This window comes from Xiphophorus hellerii, chromosome 6 (genome assembly GCF_003331165.1).
Source record: "Xiphophorus hellerii strain 12219 chromosome 6, Xiphophorus_hellerii-4.1, whole genome shotgun sequence".
NCBI lineage: Eukaryota > Metazoa > Chordata > Actinopteri > Cyprinodontiformes > Poeciliidae > Xiphophorus > Xiphophorus hellerii.
In genome coordinates this window covers 13,880,703-13,906,838 of record NC_045677.1, presented here as the reverse complement: position 1 = coordinate 13,906,838, position 26,136 = coordinate 13,880,703, and the positions used below count along the sequence as shown (strand labels likewise).

General features: G+C 37.3%; 1 protein-coding gene across 2 annotated transcripts in view; it reads left to right on the top strand.

Moving 5' to 3' along the window:
* The window catches only part of ephb1 (EPH receptor B1), a 178,940-nt gene that overhangs the window by 146,127 nt on the left and 6,677 nt on the right, over nt 1-26,136 (top strand). Inside the window, exons 10-14 of one of the 2 annotated variants that reach the window (XM_032565870.1) lie at nt 2,899-3,021; nt 4,053-4,300; nt 5,906-6,121; nt 18,144-18,293; nt 24,421-24,614. In XM_032565870.1, the coding sequence (XP_032421761.1) occupies nt 2,899-3,021; nt 4,053-4,300; nt 5,906-6,121; nt 18,144-18,293; nt 24,421-24,614 (931 nt within the window). Of the gene's footprint in view, nt 1-2,832; nt 3,022-4,052; nt 4,301-5,905; nt 6,122-18,143; nt 18,294-24,420; nt 24,615-26,136 lie in introns of both variants that reach the window. The other variant, XM_032565869.1, reaches the window with a different exon arrangement.

Genomic DNA, 26,136 nt, shown 5'->3' with positions numbered 1-26,136 from the left:
TAGGCAGCTGTAGTGCTGTGTACCCTTGCCTAGTTGTGCAAGGGTACACAGCTACACAGCTTTTACAAAGAGTTGATCTTTGTTAGCACAGAGTAAAGAGCTACATATTTGATTTCTATAAGTTACATAAGATGAATGACAACAACTATTTTCCCTGATATGTTCATGTTTTCAATTTTATAAAAGAAAAACACAGTCTAATTGATGCTGATGCCTTTTACCAAAGATTGGGTCCAACATCACTCCAAAATATGACAACTACCGTATTTTCCGCACTATAAGGCGCACCACATTATAAGGCGCACCTTCAATGAATGGCCTATTTTAAAACTTTTTTCATATATAAGGCGCACCGCATTATAAGGCGCATAGAATAGACGCTACAGTAGAGGCTGGGGTTACGTTATGCATCCATTAGATGGAACTGCGCTAAAGGGAATGTCAACAAAATAGTCAGATAGGTCAGTCAAACTTTATTAATAGATTACAAACCAGCGTTCTGAAAACTCTGTTCATTCCCAAAATGAATAAACAGCTGTTTTATTATTTTCCCCGAGGTAAAGTAAGTGACGTGGTATTTTCGTGACACAGTTTATCTTTTAACAACAACAAGGTATAACATATAGTGGAGGGGAACTTTTCCTCGATTCAATAAACACGTAAAAAACAGTCTGATACTGTTACAGTAAATCAAACGTTAGTGCAATCACAATATATATCCACTTCCTGCACCATTGATTCGTTCATGTTAAATTCTCTCGCTGCTGCTCTATTCCCGTGTTCTACTGCGTGACTGATCGCCTTGAGCTTAAACTCTGCGTCGTACAGTAAGCGTGTATCTTAATAGGAGCCATTTTGGGGTCTTTACACAAAACCCAGCATGCACCGCGCACTTCTTCTTCTACGGGGGAAAATGAAGTCGGCGGCTGCTTACCGTAGTTGTGAGACCTGTTGTGGCTCAATATTGGTCCATATATAAAGCACACCGGATTATAAGGCGCACTCTCGGCTTTTGAGAAAATTGAAGGTTTTTAGGTGCGCCTTATAGTGCGGAAAATACGGTATACTCATAATTTAAATAAACAAAGGGCCCCCACATACATAAATGTTAGCTGCTTGAATTTTGTCAGCAAGCAACCCTTACTCTAAACAACTGCATTCCACTCAAAAATACAGAGTTTAGTCTGGGAAACGAAGTGATTTCTCAACACAAATGTTTTTTTTTGTGTGTGTGTGTGTTCTTGTGGCCCCTGTTAGATTATTTATGGAAATCTGGGGGAAAAAAAATAAATCTATTACTTAGAAATCTTTCTTTTGAAAGAGTAGTACACACAGTTGGAAGGTATTAATTCACTGAACTGCTTCAATCCACATTTTCATTTGTGTCAAATTTGTCCATATAGAAAACTGCAAAATTTTGGTCAATACCTCAAAGTCCAGGAGAGGAGCTATGTATCCTCTCCCTACAGAGTACAAGTTTTTTTTTATGTTGGTAAAGATAGAAATGATGTTCAGATACATTTACTTCATACACTTAGACGAGGTCTCTTTAAAATATTCATGTTAAATTGAGAGTCTATGTTTTTAGCCAGTGGTCAGAAAAAGATGAGTCCAGTTAACCAGGGCTGTACCATAGGGAGGCAGAAAAATAAACTGTTTGCATTTTAAATTATAGATAAAAGTGGGCTCTAGAGTAAGAGTTAGAAAGTAATGGGTGTGCAGAGTTTGAGATTCAGTTTTAGCTTGAGACCAAGTGTCTTTACATGTGCTTGTAGCCAGGTTTCCAAGGTTCCCTTGTCAAAATGGCCTGGCAACCTTTGGAAATAGTAAAAAAGTATGGAAAACAAAGCTCTAAAAACTCTTTACAATGAACACAACCAAATGATGAATTAAATTAACCTAAACTGGGTTCCAAGCAATTACAGTGTTAACTGCAAGGTGGGGTAATTTGATCCCTGGAACTGACCATCACATTGTCTCTTGAGACCCTTCTGTCCTTCTGTGTAGTTCATGCAAATGAGCAGGCATACATTTTACTTGATTGAAGACAGGTTTATTCAAATTATAGCTGAGAAAGTTTGGATTAAGTAGCCCCTATGAAACTGGCCTGTCCTTCGATGTCACCGCAGAGATGATGATTTCATGCCTGGTTGCTGGCTGTTCGTCCTTTTGGAGCATATTAAATTTGTTTACAAGTGTTTTTTCCCACCCACCCAACCTGTCAACACAGTAAACCTTTCCTTCGTTTGGAAAGACATCTCCGGTCTGTGAACTGTGGTCGCTTGTTGCAGAATTGCATAAAGAGCTTGTTGATGGCATGGTAGTTTTATCTTTTTATGAGCTCCTATAGCAAAACGCTGCTGGAAAATTGGTTCTACCATGATGAAAGAGCAGATTTTGCCAGTGTAAGGGATAAAGGAATAAAAAAAAGGCATACATTTATGCTTTCTATACACCCTAGTCTCTCTGTGTCGCATTTAATGCTTTGCTTTGCTTTCTTATCTTTCTTTTCTGGTTTCACATTTTATTCCAGCAAAGATTTTTTTCTCTCTTTTTAGAAGCAAGTTGTCCCTGTAACCAACCACTTATTTTGTACAAGGCAAATATATTTTCACCTGTCATTTTATGTCTTGTTGCTGATTTGGGCTCTAAAGAAATCCGCGTCTCCAGTACTAAGAACTTGTAGAGGTTGTAACATTTTGTCATATTGAGACTTAAGCTACAATCTAGGGACTAATTTTAATAATCAGACATTTATAGAATATTTCACTTAAGTGTAAAGGACGACTATCTCCTTCTTGAAAAGCTCACTGAGCGCTTTGGTTGTCCTAGAACTCTCTTTGCGAGCCGACATGTCTAACTGCCCCTCCCCACTGGGCTGCCCGACCCACTTCTCAGGCTCACCGGGAATGAAGATCTACATTGACCCCTTCACTTATGAGGACCCTAACGAGGCAGTGCGAGAATTTGCCAAAGAGATTGATGTCTCTACTGTCAAGATTGAGGAGGTCATCGGTGCAGGTATGACAAACAGTATATTGAAGCAATGTATTTCTGTGTGCACATTTGCTGTTTCTTGAGACATGATGTGAATGTGGACTGCTGTGATTTTGGATGCTTCTGCATATTGTATATGAAGTGCATGTCTGTGTGCCATTGAGTTTAACCTGTATCTGCAGTAGGTCAGAGAGTCAGACTGTTTGTCAAATAAATCAGTCATGTCAAGGGGCAAAGCCAAAGAGGATAACTCAAGCCTTTCAGTACATTTTCTGTGTTTCTATTTTATTTATTTTATTGAATAATAGTGTTGTTTTCGCAATGTTTTGCCTTCAATCACACACTTTCATCAAATTTACATGTAAAATAGTGTGGACCCTTGTTTAAAATGGAATTCACAATGTCTTTTAAAGTATATGATTGGTTACTAGCAGTTCTGAAAGAACATCTTTAAACAGGCGGCTTCTTTATTTTCATGTTTATTTCATGCCTCTCCCCATAGTTGGAAACACTTTAGTTTTACAGGCACTAGATCATTCTGTGCTTCTTCATTATGATGCAAAAATAGTAGCAGTGTGATTGGACCTGGAATAGCTCCCGAACCATGGCTTACTCAGCAAGCTAGGTGTGAGTTCGGGTAAAGATAAGAAAGCAAGGTGGCTAACTAATTAAGGATTTCCGTTTTTGCTGAAGTCTTGGTGTGGTGTCTCTACAGGACAGCAAGCTGGTGATAATTAATGAAATTGATGCCAGAAATTTACTAGATAGTTCTTGGCTGTTTTTCTTTAGTTTGGGAATACAAAGACACTTGGCAGTATTTTAGGATAAGGTGACTGCTGTGAGTCAGAAGGAACCGCACTGTTGTATCACTAGCAGATCAGCACTACTATCCGTGTAAGAAAACACTCAGCATGCCTGAAACACACATAATGAATGAGCACGTTAGGACATCTAAGGTGTGACTAATTGAAAAACTACAATGTACTTTGAACTGATCAAGGAGATCGGCTCTTTGTTTTGATGCAACTCCACTATGCTCCATTGTTTCTGACCAGGCGAATTTGGAGAAGTGTACAAGGGTCGTTTGAAGCTGCCTGGTAAGAGGGAGATCTATGTGGCCATCAAGACACTGAAGGCTGGCTACGTTGAAAAGCAAAGGCGAGACTTCCTGTCTGAAGCCTCCATCATGGGCCAGTTTGACCATCCAAACATTATCCGTCTGGAGGGTGTCGTCACAAAAAGCCGTCCAGTAATGATTGTCACAGAATTTATGGAGAATGGTGCCCTTGACTCATTCCTAAGGGTGAGTAAACTCTATGAAAGCAAGTTGCATGTAGTTGTTTATTGAAATCAGATGAAATGTTCATATAAATTGATTACAAAATTGATGTTGGAATTTGTTTAGTTCAGTATAATTTAGAATGAGCCTTTTTAATTGAGCTGGTACACACTGACATATTTATTTTAATGCATTTTATTTGTGTATTTAATTAAAATCCCTATGATATCAGTCATTTATCATTTTAAAATTTCCACAACAGATTTGTTTATCAGCCTTTATTTACTCTAATAACCTTTGAAGCTATTAATAGACTCTTTCTTTCATCGTAATGATTGAACTGACATGCAGCTTCATCAGTATTCAACATTTTTTTCCCTCCTTCAATGTCATGGATTGGCATTCTATTTCACTTTGATCTATAGTGGGTTTAAATAGGCTCTTTGAAGTTGGCTTTGCTAACCACCGCATCCGACTTGTGTTTCTATCGATCCCTTCTTACCCTCTTAATTGTTGTTTTGTTTCAAAGGTTCAAAGCCTACGATTGAGAGCATTTAGACAAGGATAAGAGTGCCAAGCGTTAATATTGGACAGATGGATACTTGAATACCAGAGTCCAGAATTGTATCAAGATGCAAACTGAATCTACAGTAATATACAATTGGTAAAAAGGAGGGAATGGCAAAATAAGCATTCAAGCAGATGAAGCTGTGCGGCACTGGATGTCCCTCTCATATGTGGGTGTTTGAGTGACAACGTACTGTATCTTGATCATTGTCTTTTATGTGCAAATGCCCTCTGGTTGTGTTAATAATTATAAACTGCCAGGCTTTACTCATTCTGGAGGAGAAGATAATCCAAATGAGTAGCCTTGGTGCATCAGAAAATAGTACAATCATTTACTCCACTTTGTAGCTTTAACTTCCATGTCAAAATCAGATTCATTCACTCAGCTGAAATAAGACCCTTTCTCAGCCACTTAGCATGTGATTTGAGGTGAAGTGGAAAAAGTTCCTATCACATACCATATAGTTGTATAAGAGTGCGAGCATCGATAGTGTGGAAGGGTATATATCGCTCCTCTGTAAAAGCCCATTGAGTGGTCAGTATGTCTAAAAATGTGATGCATGAGTTCAGTCCATTTACTATTTTTCCCTCATTTGCAGTGAAAACTACATGATGGTTGGTGCTGTATGTACAAGTTCAGAAGTAGTCACTTTAAGTAATCCAAACATACTTTTGCCATCGTGGCCGATTACCTCAATCTTTGTCTCATCTGACCAGACAATGTTTTCTCCGGGTTACATCTGGCTTGTCCATAATGGAAGCTGCAAATACTAGTTGAGCTTTAAGTTGTTGACTTCTTAGAAGGCACTTACTGTTACTGTTGCTACTGCTTTGGTCAGTAGCCTCTAAGTTCTAGCTAATGTTAAAAACACTTCACTTACAAATAATAATCAGATTTTAAAGCTCAGCCAAAATTATACAGAGCTGGGATGTTCTGCTTAGGGAGCCACTGTATTTTAAATTTGTTTATTGCAGTTGAAAGCATCTTGTGACTGTGAGTCAATCCTTGTGACAATAGCAACTAATGAATGACTGACCTTTATTTTCATCCCTGTCCTCCAGCAAAATGACGGTCAGTTTACGGTGATCCAGTTGGTGGGAATGCTTCGTGGGATATCAGCAGGGATGAAATACCTCTCAGAAATGAACTACGTTCATCGTGACTTGGCTGCACGAAACATCCTCGTCAACAGCAACTTGGTGTGCAAAGTTTCCGACTTTGGCCTGTCACGCTATCTGCAGGAAGACACGTCGGATCCCAGCTACACCAGCTCTCTGGTGAGTGTTTTTAATTCTCTCCTTTATTTCGCTTCTGTGCATTGGGTAATCCCCCTTGACTAATCTAGTAGTTATAATTTAAAGTCTCCATGCATTTATTTTACTGACATAAAGCAATTTAAAAACACCCTTCAAACCATGTCAGTCAACTTTCGACTTTGACAATATCTCATTCTTTTTTGAAGCCCCTTCACCTTTTCAGCGTCATTCATTTTAGAAGAACTGTCACTCTTTTTTTTTTTTTTCTTAAGCCCACTCCTCTGCTTTTTGCGCTACGCCGCAAGTCATGGACTGGAGGACTGTCACATCTTCATTAGCGTGGAGACAAGCCTCCTCTGGGAAAGCTCCTCTCTTGTTGGCATGCCCAAAGAGCAGAGAAACCAAAGGGCACTGCAGCCTCTCGAAATGACATATCCTACCTCTTTCTCTCTCTTTTGCTTCCTCATCCCTCTCTCCCCCTCCTCATTCATTATTGCTGGGGCATCATGGGAGGCTTTGGCTCCTCATTAACTCCTCTACGCTACAGATATGTAATTATTAGCAGCCATCGTTAGTTCATCTTCTGCCTCTCCTCTTCCTAATTCAAAACACACTTTTACACCCTCACAAACACACAGGGCCAGGTCATTAGGACGCCCCGCTCGCCTCAGGTTGTGTGGGTGGTTTTGAGTGTCTGCACTGCTTCAGAATGTATTCAAAAGTGTGTTTGTGTGGGGCTCTCACTATGACTGTGTATCCGCTGTCACCTCATTGAATCTGCTTAAGTCTTTTGTTACAAATTAGGTTGTTTACTGCTTGTGGCACACATGTTTCCATCTGCTACAGTTTTAAATAGATCTCAGACACTTCACAAGTATAAAGTTACACAATAACATTCAAAAGAGGAATACCTAAAATCCTTAAAAAGTACTAAGGCAGTTATTCAAAAATTAATACTTCCTATTTTGCTTTTATTTCACAACTATTTTTAGTTGTGAAATTTTACAAGATGGATATCTTTGCATTTTATGTAATCTGCCTTTTAAATTTCTCTGCTTTTACCAGAACACAACTGTCTGGTGGAGATCTTGCTGTAAATGCCTACATTTCATTTTATTAAAAAAGTACTGAAATTGCTCATTTTATAATACTTCCACTTTAGTAAAAAAATAATGGTGACAATTTTGCTGATATACAGACTTATATCTGAGCTTGTTGTCTACTTATATATTGCTTCTGTTACAGCGATGTTTGAGACATTGAACCAACTGCAGGAATGGCAAAATGTGAAAACTCCTGAAAAGAAATTCTCTTTAGGTGAAGGTGTTTCCATCTCATACAGAAACTGAATTGAATTCTAAATAAATAACACTCTTTTTGAATGAGGTTGGCTAGACAAAGAAGGTGAAGAGGTCACTGGAATAATCTCTGAAAATGCATCTCATTTCAGATGGGTTTATGACTCTAAAAAACATTGTGTTCCTAAATGGTATAGCTGAGACAACAATTATTCTTTTAAATGAGGTAAAATGTTGGAAAATAGAAATACGTTTTTTTTTATATCATCATCGTGAGCTAAGAGTAGATTCCTTTTATTCTGAACTCTTATTATGCTAGAGGTGGATTTAAAATCTCTCATTTTTATTTCTAACGTCTCTTGTTTTCTTTTAGCCGTGTCCTGTATTTCACCTGCCCCATTCTTTATTTTGTGCTGACAGCCTCCAGTGGCCTCACACACTCGTTTCTAACAGAGTTGCCTGAGAGCGGAAAGTTTAACTTGTTTTACAGAACTGCCATGGGGGTTCCTCTTTTGCAATTGCTTCATAGTGTACAACAGAAGATTGCAGCTCAGTGGCAGGGTCTTATATATTATGAATAAATATGAATGCAATCTGAATATATTATCTATAAAGGTATATTTTAGGATGAACATCAGAGGCATTACAATGCCTGCAACCTTGGGATCAAAACCACTGTGAATGCTGTGAGTTAGCAACACAAAGGTAAAAAAGAAATCTTCTAAAGAAACTGTCCTCATCTAAATATAATTTTTTTTTAAAAACAAGCAAAAAAAATAATACAAAACAGAGTTTTCTTTTGTGTTTCTCACCTTCTTGATGGCATTAGACAAAATCTATTTGGTTTAGAAGTAAGTTTTTTTTAGTTTTTTTTTTAAGGTGAATGTCAAACATTATATTAGCCGATCAGGGAGAGTTGATTGCCAACTGGTGTGATGAGCAGCAGTGCCGTCAAAGCCAGAGGAGATCTGACCTTACATTTGGGTGACTGAGAGCTAATTGCTCCCTAGGAATAGTATGCTTTGTGTGCTTGATCCCTGTGGCTAAACCTTGCTGAATGGGTATTATTTAGCAACAAAGCTGAATAAGCTGGCTAATATAACAGGACTCAAAAGGATTGGGTTATAGATTGTGGCCAGTGTTTTGATGTTGGTTAATGCAAGACTTTACAAAGTCTCCTTAAAGGGATTATCTGACCGAGAGAGCTGTCTGATAGTAAGGCACTGAAGGTTTTTGATGAGGTGAGGTGGAGTTTTTCAGGGTACTGCTTTAATAAAATAAGTCAAATCAGTATTTAAATAAAACTCCACTTCAATTCAAAGCTCCACATACTGCAACCTGCTGCCTCTTCTATCCACCTGCAGTTAGGCCTTTAAATAAATTAAATTATAACAAAAGACAGACTTTGATATCTACACATTTCTGATCCAGTGTGCCTTGAAATCTTTGGAGCAGACAAACAGCACACACGGCACAAGCACTGCAGGATATTGTGGTCCTATTTTGTAATTAAGCTGCATGTATCTTATGCCCTTCACTTTCCAGGCTCTGTGGTTATGACCTGATACTTTAACCAGATTGTGGGCAAGACTTGCATTTTACACAAGGACAACAGAATAAGCAAATTAAATTGCAGTGACAGCCAGTGATTTACATAGTTACCAATGGCCTCCTCAAGCAAATTAATCACCCCTCTCCCTCTGCTGATTTTCTAATTTTTGTCTGCAATTCTAGGCACACCAATTACAGTGCCTGCAGTGTGATGCTGGATCATGGTTGGGAGGACATGCTGGTAATTGTGTTAACCCTGGATGTGGGTTCACTCCAGAGCAGTGTTATGGAGTTTAAGACAGAAGGAGGCTGTCCTCCCTCTCTGTTGGCTGCTCACCAAAGTCATGATTAATTAGGCTTACAAAACAATACTTGAACTGCACTGGTCTTACTAAGGTGCGCTGTGTTAATTATTTTAAAGGCTTTAGCCAGTGGGTGTTTTATCGACGTTAGGTTTGCTTTTGCTTATTTCTTAACATCAACATTTCATTTTTGAGTTTATTTTATGTGAGTAAGCCTCCATATCTTGCTCAACAGGAATTACAGAAAAGGTTGCACATTCATTTGTTTCCTGATCAGTCTATTGAATAAGGTATGTGTTCTGTCCAGGGTGTCCAAAAATAAAACTTTGAAAAATGTATTTCCAGACTTTTTTCCATATAGCATTCTTTCTCTTACTCATCCATTCATCCATTGATAGTAAAGTGTTTTTTTTTCTCCCAAAGTAATAAGAGCCTACATTTTCAGGTAGGGAGCAGGATTCCTATATTGTGGTACCCTTGGTTAAAACTTTGGTCTCACATTGCAAAATCCTACATTTTTACAGATAAGCTATCTTCATTACCAAAACTGTGAATCTGTGCTAAGTTTCAATTGCTTGAGCGCTAATGTCTTCCGCTTCTGTTTTAATCCTGCATCTCTTGCTGTTTTCCTAAAGATACAATTTTCATCCTTAGGTATATTTTAGATTTACTTTTCTCCCTCTTAGAAATAAGTGATAATCTGATAACAGCTCCAGTGAGTTTAATAGTGTAGCATTGGCATCACTTCCTTCTTTGGGCATATTTCTTGTGCTCATAAAATGCAAATGTCAATGAGAAGAGAGAACAAGACTGAGGGCGTAAGTTTTACTCACTGAGAAATATTAACTGCAAGGAGGCATTACATTTGTCTGTAGAAACATTGTTTTGAGGAGAAGCAGGGCTTATTTATAAGCAAGCAAGATTTGTTTTGTTGTCCACAAGGAAACTTATGGAAAAGCAGCATAACATCCGAAAGTTAAAACAAGAAATCTTGGTCTGAAATTGAAAATTTTCTTATATTTTTGAAAAACAAACACATCTTGGAGAAACATTTAGACACCCTTCTCCATATGCAGTGGCACGCCCCAGTTTATTCCAGGGAGCCCAAGGAACCTCAGGCCAAAAGGAATAGAACGCCATTAATCGAGTTCTGATTCTGCCCCAACTTTTTCATCCAGTGGACTGATCAGATGTCCAAGCACATTCACGTGATTTCTCTTGATAACAGTAGTTGTATTCTGGGCTCCCTACAGATGATTTTCAGCTGAGTCCAGTCACCTTATGGAGGACGCTCATTTTAGCTGCTGCTATCCAAAATATTGTTTCAGTATTGATCGATATCTCATGACCAAAGGCAAGAATCAAAATCAGTAAATCAAGACATTCTTTTATTTCTTTTATCACAGCTCTTTCTTCACCACAGATCACAGACTCTATTTTGCCATCACTTATGAACAAGTTTAAAACATACTTAAACTCCTATGCTTGAGGGAAAAGCGTCTTTCACAAAACACTTCAGTCTGGTTATAGATGCCAGCCTGATATTGCATAGTTACAGATTGAATGCATATTTTTGAGCAGAGAAGCCAGCACATGTAGATGTGCACACATTTGTTTGGGAGTTTCTGTGATGTGCACACATATTATATCCGTAACGGAGGGTTCATTCTCAATGTGCAGTAGAGGGTCAGACTTTAGTTAGAATTTTCACCTGTGGCTCGTGATGTCAAGACTGTCAACTGCTCATGTCATGGAAACCTCACCAATGTGATTAGATATTTATGTTATTTATTGTATGCGAGTGTTATTATATACACTCACTGAGTGTTATTATATACAGTACACTCACATACAATTCCTTATCTGTCTTTAGAGGTGATTGTGTATCTGCCTCTATGTTTACTTGTGCCATTGATGCTGAGAGAGGCTGAAAGGCAGGGTCACAAAGAGCCGGTAACAAATCTCATCCGTCAAATCCCCATGACCCGCGTGACATTCTTTCAGATTCGCTCCAGCACTCACACTTTGTGGACTGCCCCGTTGTTTCTGTCATTTGTTTGTTTACTATTAGCATTAGCATTTCAGGACAACAAGTTTTTTTGTTGTTGTTTTTAACATGCTTCTTTGTTTGCTGTAAAACATATATACACTCAGAGTTAAGATGATAGATTCTTGGTTAATGGGGTGCAAGTCCATAATGATGATGTGGATGCCTCTCTTTTGTCTTTACATTTGTCTTTTTCTACACAGTTGTCCTCCATGTCTCCCATGTGATTTATTTATTTATTTTTTTCCTTTAGTAGCTTAGCATTTGCACCATGGAAATTGATATCATACGAACATGTAGAGAGGGGTTGACCTCTCCTGCCCAGGATATCTTCACGTCCAGTGAGGACATCCTCCAAACAGTAGCATGTTTGGAGTGATCAAACAAGCTACTGGAAATTAACCCAATAAAGCACAAGCATATTGCTTTAAAACATTATTTTCTTTAACCTGCAGCTGATGACTAAAGGGGAAGTCTTCTAAATACAGTGGAGATTAAGATGAATAAATCATTTAACATTAACTGGTTTAAATAAATAGGACATCTAAAAAGGTAATATAATATGAGCCAGTTATAAATTGTAAAAACAGCAAAGAAACATGATACATACCTGGTTTCTGTAACAAAGTGTACTCATCTGCATAAATTATGTTAGTTTGATTTATATCTTCTGTCATATTTGCCACAGTCAGTATAAGTAGGGCTTTGATTTGCCATCTGTGACTGTTTGACTGTATTTGCATTCTCACAATGAAACAAATCATGCTGGCATAATCCTGCTCACTAAACCAGAGGAAAAGATACCTGATTTATTTGAAAACTCTCAATAAATGTGCCTCTGCACAAAATCCAGAGTTACAAAGGAGAGATTTCTTATTTTAGTTAATCAAAACCAGACTTTTTCAAAACTTAAATTTGCAAAACACAAGGCATGGCATAAACATTTGATATTTATACCTTCATATTGCTATCACTTCTGGCTGAGAAAAGTGTTTGCTTGTTTTAATCTAATTTTACCCCTATCTGTTCAGATTGTATATTTCATTGCCAGAAATTCAAATGTGTATACTTAAAATAATCCACACACTCTAGATAATCCTTATATGTAATATTTCTGCCTTCCATTTGAATAAACTGCCTGAATTTCAGCTTCCCTTTTTGTTTCCCATTCTCAATAACAGCTCACTTAAAAATATTACAGAACTAAATCTCAGCAAAAATAAACACAGTTAGTGGCATAGCTGTTAAGTTTTAACTAAATATCATTCTATATTTTGATGCCAAATTTTGGGGACAAAAAGGGGAATGGCTGACCACATGCAGAGGCATAAAACTCCCCAATACATCGATTTTAGCCCTTTAGTGTTTTTATAACATGGCACTTCTCAACTGCACTCCCAGTAGCACTGAAGGGAAAAATTAGGGCTATTCAGCTTTCGCCCCAGTTAGATAAGTGATTGTAATTGCTTATATCCCACATTCTCTGAAGAAATTGAGGCCAAGGTCAATTTCTAAAATTAGATTTTAACACAAAAGAGAGATAGATACTAGATAGATTTAATTTGGTGGTGCCAGTAGATGGTATAAAAAGGCCTGTTTTAAAACCTGGAGAATTGACTTGGTCTAAATTTTCAACTAAATGCTAGTAAGTGCAATAGATTCTGATGAAAAGTATCTTTAAAAAAAATACTGAAGTGTTTTAATCACAATGGCTTTCCCCTCACCACACTTCCATAATGATTTGTGAATTTCATATCTTACAGTTGTGATATTGGCAGAAAAATTCCCCACCTGTTTCTCTTTAAACTTCTCCACAACTCGATCCCTGACCCGTATGATGTGTTTCTTTTTTTTCCATGTCAGCATTTGCTTATTAATATCCTCTTACATACCTCTGAATTCTTCACAAATAAGTTGCAGGTATAATGAGTTTTAATTATACACAGGTGGGATCCATTCAATACCTTGGTGACTTCATAGGTATCAGTTTAAAAGGTGCTCATTAAAATTGCATTGCTCATTTTTTGATGTTTTGAGAAGCGGGATAACTATTAAAACAAAGTATCATATTGCAAATTGTGGTTACAACTTTATAAAATACCTTAATGAGCTTGGATATTGTGGTCAGACACTGTAGGTTGGATTTATTTTCTTTCACTCTCTCAGTCCAGCCCTCAGTCCTCACTCCATACCCATCATTATATGATACAGCAAATAAGGAAAATATTTTTTGCAAATCAAGTACTACTGCTTCTTGTAATTCTCATTTGTTAAGATTATGTAGATATGCAGTTAGTAACAAAACTTAAACTAGAAAAAAAAGGGATCGTTGCAGAATGTTTTGACTAGACTGTTTAGAATTTATGTGAATTTATCTTTACTCACTGTGTATAAGTCAGTGAGTAAAGATTTTCCCAAAGTTTTACATTATTTCATTTAAATACATGTTGGAATATTTCTGTTCATTTCCATTAGACATTATTGAAAAGAAAGTCAGAAAAGTCATCAAATGACTTTGGGTTTTTTTCTTTTCCTTCTGCCCTCCACCTTTCAAGTCCTGCTGTCACTCATCCTCTCTGGCTCTAACTGCATCTTCACTCTTTTTCTCATTCTGTTTGGGCAGACATCCAGGGCAGATCGTTGCACCCAGGATTTCATTAAAACTATGTTGATGGAGCACTCTGCCCAGCCTAAGTAAATGTGCTCAAGCCCATTTGAGTGTGCATTGTTTGGAAATAGATTACTGACGTTCGTGGCGTAAAGGCATCGAAGAGAGGGAAGGAATGGGAGGCGGGGGGCAGGGAGAAAGTTTTTCATAGTTGACTTCCAGATGGCTTAGAAAGTTTATTCAGAGTCCCTAAATGGCTCATATGAAGAAAAAAAAAAGCTGAGTAAAAACAAAAAGCACTGGGCTTTTCTACAGCAAGCTTATCTGGAAGATGTTAGTGACAACTGTTCACTGTTCTGTGACGGGTATTTGTGTTCTAAATTTTACCACATTCCACATACAGCACATCGTTGACAATCTACATGAAGTGATCTGCACATTAGTGGATTCACAGCTCAAGCTAGCACCACGTCTTGACAGGTGTATCATGTCCTGACCAAGTGTAACACATTCACAAGAAACACCACATGTCACCTGACCACCCAACGTTTGTCCTTTGTCTCTCAGATCCAGTTGTCAAAGGAAAACATTCGTTTCAGCATAATACCTGTTAAACTGACAGTCTCTGCACATCCTATTTACTGTGACATTTCAGACTTATCACAAGCTGTCACTTCTAGTCACAACCTGTCAGAGGCGGTCACAAGCAGGTGGAGCCAGTCACGTTCTGTAATCTCACTTTGTTGATGCAAAGATTTCAACACGTTCAAATGTTGGCTCAAGGTTCTCTGCCCTGGAATTTTGTGTGCAAACATAGCTAGATGTATTATCTACCAGCATATGTAAGAAGTAACTTTGTTTTTTTGTTGTTTTTTGTTTTTTTCTCAATCACATAAATTTCATGTTTTCACACCCTCTTGAAGCTTTGCTTTTTATTTAAAGACCCAAAATTCATCAAGCAGAAAATGGAACCATCCAACATGGCTAGAAAATCAAGCACTGTGTGTCACCTACTTTAGTTATTATCCAGAGAGCTTGTGGGGTATATCATTGGATTTTTCTCCACTCGAGGTTGAGAAGTTCTGATGCTGCTGTGACTATGAACTCTAGCTCTTCTCCACAGAGTCTGAGGTAGTTGTCCAAGATAGAAGTTAGAAATATTTTTATTTAATACTGACAGAGAAAACAGAAACTGCAGCATATATATATATATATATACATACCATGTCATGTCTCTGTATGACATGAAATCAATTTGTTTTAAGTCAGCTAAGATAAACACAGTTATTTCTATTTCCTAAGTGCCAGAGTATTGAGTTAATTTTTGAGGAGGAAATGTTATTTAACTTACTTCAAATTCAAATATTTATATACAATAATCACATTAAATAATAGCACAATACACACGATGTATTTAGACAATTTTTGAAAGACCTGATGATAATTCCATGGCTTTGTAAACTTTTGACAGATCCATTCTTATTAGGATGTTTTCCTAATAAGAACATTCATAATGGTAAGTGAGCGCCATTATTCACATTGACATGAATCCTGTATCAACTTGACCTGAAAGGGAACTCTTAGAGGAATAAGTTATTACTCCAGGAGCGACCCAAAAAGAAGAATTACAATTTTCAAATATTCATAGTTAACAATTACCTTAATTTTTGGAGTGATGACATGTTGTCTGAAGAAACTAGAATAAATGTCATTGACCATAGTGTCAATTGTTACATTTTAAGGACAATATGGGATGCTTGCAAGTTTGATGACATTAATCTGTCTGTGAAATATGGGGGTGGTAAAATCACTTGTGATGTGGCTGGAGGGAATGTTTACTTCACAAAATAGATGCATAAGGAAAGTGGAATGCAGTGGAAAGTTGAAACTACATCTTAAGACATCAGCCAGGAAGTTCGGGGACAATCTTTCAAATAGAAAATTTCTGAATTACTCCAACAAATAACTTAAAATGTGGCTTAGGAATCACAAACTCAAAGTCTCTGAGGAGTCATAACAATGCTCTGATCTCATTGTTATTTTTTTTATAAGCTACAGACCAACTCTGACAATATTTTCATAGACTAGTCTTTAAGATATGGCTAGGAACTTTATTAGCAGCATCCCTCATAGCACTGTTCCAACAACAGAACATAACATCCTCTGTGCCCCCTAAAGATCTCTTTACTGGTATTGATGCGTTTTGTGCTAAAGAAAGTGCTTATGTTTTTGCTTTCCGTCTTTGTCTATTCATAAGTCAGTCAACACTGTATGTTGTTAAAACTGGGCAGAGCTAGTAATGGCCCAGAGGAGTAATTACTAAAGAGTGTACATAGACATCTGTGACTCAGTTGACTTAAAAATAGTATAACTAATGTCTGTCCCACTGGTAGTGTGAAAACAGCTTTACTCGAAGCTTTACTCGGCCTATTTCAGCAACTCCCAGCTCATATCTTAATGGGGTCCTGGGGCAACAGACCAGATGTACAAACTGAGAAAAAGCAGCAAGGAAGTTATGTCAAAGAAGGATTGTAATAGACAACATTTTGCTTCCAGCTAGTTTTTTTTTTTTTTTTTGTTACATTGTATTTATAACCTCATCTTTCATCTCATATATGCTCATTCAAACAGTCTTTTACATGAGACAGTTACCCAGAGGAGAAAGATGATCGACCAATATAAATGTTGCTACAAATATATATATTTTTTCCTGTTTCTAAATAATTTATTTCCCCAGCCATAAGCACAAACCAGACAGCAAACCCTGAGTACTCAGTGGATATAAAACAATCCAGATGGAAACCGAAATGAGGTATAAGAATAGACATGAGAAGCTCTGAAATTATTGCATTTTATAGTCTTTATTCACTTACTTTATAACAACTAAAGAAAACATAGTTACTTTATTGTGCTATAAAACAGCACTATGAGGGGAGATCAGACTCAATTAAATATTAAAATATGAAGTTAAATTAATAAATTACATTTTAGATTAATAATTTAAATTATCAAAGAAACATTTATAATGATGTGGTTTCGACTGGACTCTTTGGTGGTGGAAAATCAAACCATTTATTATAGAAAACCAGCTAAGAACTGTCTCTAGTCCCAAAACTGAAGAATGTGTGAGCCGACAGTATAGAGATATGAGCATGGATTTTAACTCGATAGAGGAAGTTAAACTATGAAAACAGAGAGTCAGGATTCAATGCAGAACATTTTTTGAAGGGACATTAAATTTGAGTATAGAAACATGTGATCATCCAAGATTTTTAGAGTGATAACAGTATGATATGTGGAATAAAAATATAGACCGCTGCTCTTAAATTGAACATTTATCCTGTTATGCTGTGGAAAACTCCCCCTAAATTCCTCCTAGCAACCTTTGTTTACTATCAGTTATCACATTTCTGTGTGGTCAGTCATGTATTCAAATTCTCCACTTCAGTAGTACAGCATAACACTGACCTGCAGAACATGATCATAATACAAATATATGTATTACCAAAAAAGGAAACTGTTGGACATAAGCATGCAATTTGGAAAGATCCCAAAGAACCATTGTCTGTGTGTTATTCTCCTCACTCAGGGTGGTCTGCGCCTGTTTCTCTTGGGTTTGTTTCCAACAGAAGCTTATCTCCAAATGCTCAGGTTCAGTTAATTGGCATTATTAAGCTGGTGGCGAGCTCAACTCAGATGTGAATGAAGGGAGTATGGTCAGGCATGTACATGTCTGTCTGCCTAGTTAGACATGTGGGTGTTCACTCACAAACATCTCCGTCTGTTGATATGTTAGCCAGCTGAGACTGCTTTGGTGTGTGCACGGAATTTAAAGCAAGCGGCTGTCAATTTCATTCAAGAAGGCACGTGGCATGCCTTAGGCCCTGGTAGCCCAATTACAGCCTAGTAACGCTCAATGAAGGAGCAGAAGCCCAGATCTATCTTCCTTTCTTCAGATAGGAGACAAGACAGTAGTAAATGTAATGTCGGTCGATGACTGTGCAGAGTCACTCGTGGGATGGAAGCATGAATCTTATGAATGTTTTGGCTTCAGGTGAATGAATACACAGGGTGGATGAAGAAAGAAAGGAGATTAAACTCTTAACAGTCAAGACAGGTCTTGTGGTAGTCAGGATAAAATGACTCACTGTAAGTTTAACCCAAGTGGAAAAGAAGTCAACATTATCAAAACATTAAAATGTCTCTAACATGCTAATTCTTTCTTTCTATTTCTTAGGGTGGAAAGATCCCAGTAAGGTGGACAGCTCCAGAGGCCATTGCTTACAGAAAGTTCACCTCAGCCAGTGATGTGTGGAGTTATGGTATCGTCATGTGGGAGGTGATGTCATACGGAGAGAGGCCTTACTGGGACATGTCCAACCAGGATGTAAGTGATTTAAAATGTTTTTTTTGTGAAATCATGATTCTCTCTCGAAAACACAGTGGTGAACTGTGGCTCTAATAATAGAGCTTTATTCATGCAAAAAACCCAATACCATCACATCCTCCACAACCATTCCTTCTCTCAAGGAAACCAGCACAACAAATCCACTAAACAAGACACACTCATAAAACTGCAGACTCTAACTCTATATTAAGTAAGTAAAGTTTTATTTGTACAGCACTTTTTAAAGAATAGGTTAGAAAATGCTGGAGACAAAATGCACAATGAAGCCATAATAAAATTACTGCATAATGCATACAAAATATGGACATTTGCAAAGAAACCATAAAAGATAGTACAGTTAAGTAAAAAAAATAATAATTTAGGGAATACATAGGCCTACAGGAGGGATTTAAGATGGTCAGCATTGTTATCTTAATGCTCTGCAGAAGACAATCTAGATCATGGTATAATTAGAAGACCTTGATACGGAGGTCTAAGTGGTTCAGGTGTTGCTATCCAGAGCAGTATACTTAATTTTGCTAAGTAATCTACTTAGTTTTCAGCAAATCTGTGATCAACTCAAAACAGAACCACATTACCAGTCAAATGACTTTTCTAAGCTGACAGCTCATAAGACAACTACACCCAAAAAGACCAAATGGCACACAAACATATCAGTCATATATTACAACAAGAGACTAAGTCAAATATCATAAATTTTATACTGAGCAAACTGGAGAAAGGCTTCCAGCATGTACAGTATGTGTCATTCACTTAGATTAAAAGGACCCAAAGCAGACTCAAAGTCAATGGCAAGGTTTCTGGTTTAATGGATGTCAAGACTACAAGATGATAATTGTTTTGTGGATTTGTTTAGATTAAGCTTTGTAGCAGCAGATGAGAAGCTAAGAGCTGGTGCAACCGGGCTGAAGATTGAGAATAGAAGATTAGAAAAACCACAAAATATTTCAAATACTGTCAGCAAATTTAGAGGCCAGGACTAAATGTTTCACTTAATCAAAGGATTTGACGTTGAGCGGGTGTAGAGCCTGGGTACTTATGGTGATTGAAAACAGCTGTCCCGTGGCCCCGCCCATAAAATGTTCTGTAATCAGTTAGTTGAAATCTCTTCCAGCAGCAGAACCGTTTTTCCATCTGATTTCAGTGTCCCCTGTGTCTGTTTCCAGTTCTATCTTCTGTCAAAACTGTCAGTAGGTCAGCTGAAAAATGTTAAAAGAATGAAGGAAACAGACTGAGAAATGAATGGAAAATATAAGTGGTTATCAAATCTGGTCAATTATCAGAATTTACACTTTCAGTAATTGTAAAGGTGAAAGTATACAGATAATGAAGCAGAATATCCAAGATATTAAAGGACTGTGTGGCATAGACAGCAAATTCAAAATCCAGTATATTTTACACCATTATGTCAGAAGAAATGCATCTCTCTGGTCTTTTCATATTTTAGAATATTTGTGACAATAAATCATTTCACACTTTCTGTTTAGTGGTCAACTTAGGGACTTACTTAAATAGATTGAAGACCTGGATGGCTTGACACTCTGAAACAACAAAAAGCAATCAAGAATTTGCTTGACAGTTATGAGCAACAATTAATTTTTATATACAAGCCAGTTACATATTTTATGTGAGTAAAAGTGAGGGAAAGCATTTAGTGATTAATATAATCATTTCAAGAGATTACTAGAAATAAATACATAATGTTATGTTCAATTAGTTACCCCTTCTGTAAGGTGAGCTTATATTATTTTGTCATCTAGTATATGCTTTTCATTTTTTTTTTTTTTTTTTTTAACCCTCCAGGGGGTCTTTTGTGGGCTCTAGTGTCCCTTATTTGACAGTAGGCTGACAGGAAACGGGGAAGGAGAGGGGGGAAGACATGCGGCAAATATCGTCGGGTCCGGGAGTCGAACCCGTGACGGCCACATCGAGGACTCAAGGCCTCCAAATATGGGTCGCGCTAACCACTACGCCACCACGGCACACCCTGCTTTTCATTTTTGACTTTTTTGCTTCTCAAAAAGCTCAAAGTTTCCTTTAATTGATGAAAGAAAAAGGGCACAAGCCACCTGTTTTTCATGTTAGAGTTGCTCCAAACAAGCTACTGGGCAGGCATTAGGCAAAAGTATCTTTTGTGATGTACACAAGTAAAGGAGGAAAAAAATAGGCCTGCACTACAAGCAAACCATTGTAGACAGTTCAGAGGCTGCCTTCTGTGGGGGAGAATAAGTCTTTGTAGCACCACTGTTTCATTTTATACAAAGCTGTTTTTTCCTTCCAAACAAAGCTCCAATGCTGGGCTGCAGGGATGATTTTTTGGCAGGGAAATGCATGTGTACACTGTGTTTCTGTAAACAGAAAAGCTACAACTTTCTGACAGTATGGAATAAATAGCATACATTTACAGTATGTGCCATTTAAGAGTTGCTAGCTTCTCAGGAAGTTCAACTTTTGGAAAATTATTGAAAGGGATACTACCCTTTCAAATATTCAACTTAAATACGTCTCAGAATAATCACTCCGTCCTATAAAAATTATGTGGCCTGTATGCATGTGTGTATGTAAAGACTAACCCAAACACAATTAAGGATATCTTGTGTGAAAAAGGAAGCTGTAATAAATCACCTTTTTCATCCCCACTATCGCTGAAGATGTCCTTGACTCTGACTTTGAAAGCAGACTTATTATAGGCAAAGCCTCACACTATCCCTTTCCTTCCTGGCCAGCTTTTGAGAGCAATGAATGATTGCTGAGAGCTCTGCTTTGTTCCCCGTGTCCGCTTGGATAAGATCCATACTCACAGGCACCAACACAAACATGCACAACCACTGGAAGTGGTCCCATACTATGAGGTCTTTCTCCCTAAGCTTCCCTTAGTGAGAAGACGAGCCAACCATCAGGCCTCTGTGGACCTCACTCCACCGGGACAGTCCAACCAAGCAGATGTTGCCTCAGTGGGCCAGCAGCAAGCACTGCCTGGTGGGACCGATGCCACTCAGCATGTCCGCCTCCTCTGAGCACGCACATATTCAGGCACTTACACACGCCTTCTCGCATCCTCTTACACACCCACACAAAAGTAAAAGCTGCTGGTTCGCTTTTTTTCTTTTAAATCCATCTTCCTCAGTATAGCCTTCAAGTTCCTTTTCATATGCTCCCATGTTGTATTTTTCCTGTCTTCTTCATGTGTGACATTTAAGTAGATTTTGTTGAGCTACACTCAGCTTCAAAACTGAGTCTTCAATCTACAGAAACTTTTTTAAAGAATAGTGTATTTTACCCTGGGTTTTACACTTGAAGTGTAATTTGCAGCCAAGCATTTTAGATAAAAAAGAGCACATAATGTACATATACTGCTACTAATCTGTATAAGGGTTTTGGGGGGTTTTGTGACGTTTGGTTCTTAAATGCCAATCTAAAGACACTTTGTTATTAAGAGACTTTTATAGATATATTCACACACCAGACATGTTATTAATCACACCTTATTAGTACCTGGTTGAATTGACCTTTACCTTCAGAATGGCTTTAATTTCTTATGGCATAGATTTAGCACAGTGTTCAAAACATTCCTGCATGTATTTCTGCATATTGTGATTCAAATTGATAAAAAAAAATGCATCACCCATTTCCTTAGCTGCAAATATATGATGTGAATCTACCATTTTAACTCAATGTAAAAGTCTCTTTTGTATTGAGATCAAGTAACTGTGGTCACACAGAGATTGATATTATATCCACTCAGACATAACCATTGTCAGCAATGATACTAAAGTAGGCTGTGGCATTCAAACAATGACAAATAGAAAGACAGTCACACCATTACACCCACCACCCTGAACCACTGATACAAGGTAGAGTAAATTCATGTTTTCGTATTGTTTACTCACATTTCTGACCCTAACAATTCAGTGTCTAAAATCAATACTTCAGAACAGGCAATATTGTTTTCTATTTGTTTTTATCTATTTTTCACAATCTGATGTATCTTGTTCTTTGCTAACATGTGAAACCCAGTATTATCCTTTGCTACTGAAGCTCTTTTAATTTAATGCCCAACATTCTGTATTTACAGAGATGGTATTCCACAGACTTTGGTTGCAACAAGTGTGTGTTTCCACTACTCTTTCTATCATCATGATCCAGTCTGCCTATATATATATATATATATATATATATTTTTTTTTTTTTTTTTTTTTTACCCCTGATACTTCCAAAACAGTTGTCCACACAACCGGCATACCCTGGATGTTTTCAGCAATTTATGCATGAAAAGTTCCCTAAATCAATTTTCTTTGCCATTCTGATGCTGAATTTGAACTTCAGTAAGCTGTTTTCACCATGTCTAAATGCCCCGAATGGCTGCCCTATGATTGTCAGACTCTTTATGTAAACAAGCAATGTAACAGATATGAATAATACTTATGAGTGGTATCTATACTAAACCTGCATTGTATACTGTATTTACTACACTTTAGTTGTTAATACATGCAGCAATTTAGTTCACCTAAACATTTGGCTAATTTTGACTTGTCTAAGTCTCTTGCACGTAAAAGGCCATCATACCTGTGAAGTCTTTAAGAGGCATGTGTCAAGTGCCTGCTTTCTAAAGTGTTAATTATTTCAAATCTTCCATTCTCTCACTGGCTCCTACAGTGACACAGCTATTGTTTTACTTCCACTCTGCTTCCCCACTTTGTCCTCCAGGGCTGGCATGATTGGCTAGTGTCAGGAGGAAGGGCACATTAGCCTGAATGCAAACTGTCACTTGAGCGACGAACAGAAGTTGGCCTATATTATAGCAGCAGAGGGGTGCTGGCAGGGCCAATTTGAGGCATAGAAGAGCGAGCCATAATTACTCAGATACATTTACAGAAAAAAAAATTAAAATTAAAATTAAGTTTGTGTTATTGTTCACCTAACAGATGATAAAAAAAACCCAAACAAAAACAAAAAGAAAAAACATAATCTGTGCAGACAAGAATTGCAAGTTATCAGAAGAAAATTTCACATAATCTAAGTCAGTGGTTCTTAACCTTTTTTGAGGTACCGAACCCATCAGTTTCATATGCGCATTCACCGAACCCTTCTTTAGTGATAAATAAAATACTTTTTTTTTTCCAAATTCAAGACATGGATATATGTTTTTTTGCTGGTGCACAAAATGAGCCGTGCATGAATGGCTCATTTCATGCTCATTGGTTTTTGCTCATTGGTTTTTGCTCAAAGAACAAAACCATGAACTCAGAGTAAGTTACAGTATTACTTTATTCTGGCCCCCCAAAAATATTTCGGCCCCATAAAAGAATTTCAGCCCCCAAAATTTTTTTGACTATTTTACTAATTAAAAATAAATGTGGATTTTTTCAAAGAATTAAATTTTTTTAAATAACTTAATTTTTTTAATTTTAAATTTAATTTGTTTTTTGTCGTTTTGAATCCACAAAATACTTTTTTTGGGGCCAAAATAAAGTATTGCACAAATGACATACCTGCAAATCAGTGTGACTTCTGCTGTTGTCTTTGGGAGACCAGTTCAGATAGGCGTGGCTTCACCTTGGCAAGTGCATCTTCAGAGCAAAGTCTGTTCATTTTCTTCTTTTTTTGCTCGACATATTTAGTATGGCTTAAAATATTAAGAAAGAAACCACGCGACGTACAACTACGACAACTGCTGATACTGCGCGCACTAAATTCCCCGCAGCACTGATTGGCCGAGCAATGTAACATGATCCTCTGCAGCAAGTGATGGCCAAGCGGGGCGTGTCATCACGACTTTACACAAGTGTGTCTTTACCTCCACGGCAGAGGCTCCGCCGAACCCCTGAGACCGACTCATCGAACCCCTGGGGTTCAACCGAACCCAGGTTAAGAACCACTGATCTAAGTATTCAGATGTGTGGCTTTAAAGGTTTTAATCTGTATCAGACAGCTTTAGTTTAAAACAATAAATTCTGCACAAGAGAGACTAAATAAGACACTGACTACTAATAACAGCTCCCCAGACCTTTGTTTCAAATGTTCAGAATTATCCAAATGTTAACAGTAGGTTTGCAGCTCCAACTAAAAGTGTCACGTTACTCAAAATGTTCTAATTATCTCTTAGGTAATCAATGCTATTGAGCAGGATTATCGTTTGCCACCACCCATGGACTGCCCCAGCGCCTTGCACCAACTGATGCTGGACTGCTGGCAGAAAGATCGCAACGTACGACCTCGCTTTGCAGATATTGTCAGCACCCTCGACAAAATGATCCGCAACCCCACCAGCCTAAAAGCTGTAGCCAACATCCCTGCTGTGTGAGTAAAGCACTTCACTAGACACACACACACAAATACACCCTTAACTTGATATTAAAAATGCTTTTCATCTGTTTATGTGCACCAAGTTCCCACACACAATCTGCACAAGCTAGCTTACTATTTGTGTTTATTTTTATCACCTCATAAAATAGTAATGGTCTTATTACTGTTGATTGCATCAAACTTGAACTTTTCCCTTGCTGCTTTTCTTTCCGCCCATTGGATACTCATACTTTCAGGGAGTTTCACTTGACTCATAGCCATTCAATAATAAGGCAAACACATTATGAAAATGTGTATAAACAAATTATAAACAAAAAGGAGATATTTGGAATACATTTTGCTCTCAGAAAAAAGTTGTATTCATTTATTATTAAAAGAATAGACATTTTTCCTGATTTCTGTATTTTGCATTTGGTACAATATGTACACTATAAAAATACATTTTATAGGGCATTAAATATCAGATATTTATACAATTATTTTAGTACTGTTTATTAGTTTGAAAATATGATATTTAATTAATGGATGAAATTTCTAATTGGAAACTATATCTTGGTAAAATGTCTGACCTCATCATTTGGTAAGACTTTGACTGCAGAGGAAAATAACTTGTATTTTTAATCATGCCATCATGTGCATTGATGCAGCAGAGAATGGAAGGGTGGATATTTATTTTTAAATGGGTGTACTGTGAGTTAATGTATCAACTCAGTGAAAGCTAAAGACTATCTTAAGACAAGTTAAAAAGATAGTTCTTAACTATCATTATGTTTCTTTATTGGAGTAAGAACTAAAATTTGCATCTTTGCAAGCTTAGCAGCAACACTAATGCTAAAGTTCAGCATTATAAGCGACCTGAGCTTCTTAACCCTTAACTGTGATTATCAGTGAAAATATTTATGTGGCATCTTCAGCTAGTTAGTTACAATTCTAATTCTAATGTCAAACTTGCCAGCAAACTGAGGCTTATTACCATGAAACAGTTCAGTGCCAATAAATGCTACATCTTTGCTGTAGATGCCAGTGAAAAGGTGTACATGCCACTTTGCTAGGATAAATTTAAAAGCATTTCTACTATTTCATTAAGATTACATGATTTAATCATGAATTTATTCTTATTTTTATTTTCTGTATGGGGATAGGCCAGATGAGGAAATAGACTAGAAAAAATAGGATTTGAATTACTTTCATTTTTGTCCAAAAATGATTTCCTTTTGATAATTCTGCTGAGTACTTAGTTTATTTAAAGTTGCTAGAAATTCTGTAACATTCTATTAGTTGTTAAAAACTTTGACTTACATTTTCATAAATATTTAATGGATCAGATTATATCAGGTTGATTGGTACAACAGTGACTGGATATAGTTTTTTTTCTTTTTTCCCTTCATTTTCTACACAGATTCTGTGAATCTCTGGGTTGACTGAGCTACTGAGGGTCAGTCAGAAACTTAAGGCTATTTGTTTTGGCATTGTGATTTGGCTGGCTGCCATGTTGCCATAGGTGAACTCCCAGCTA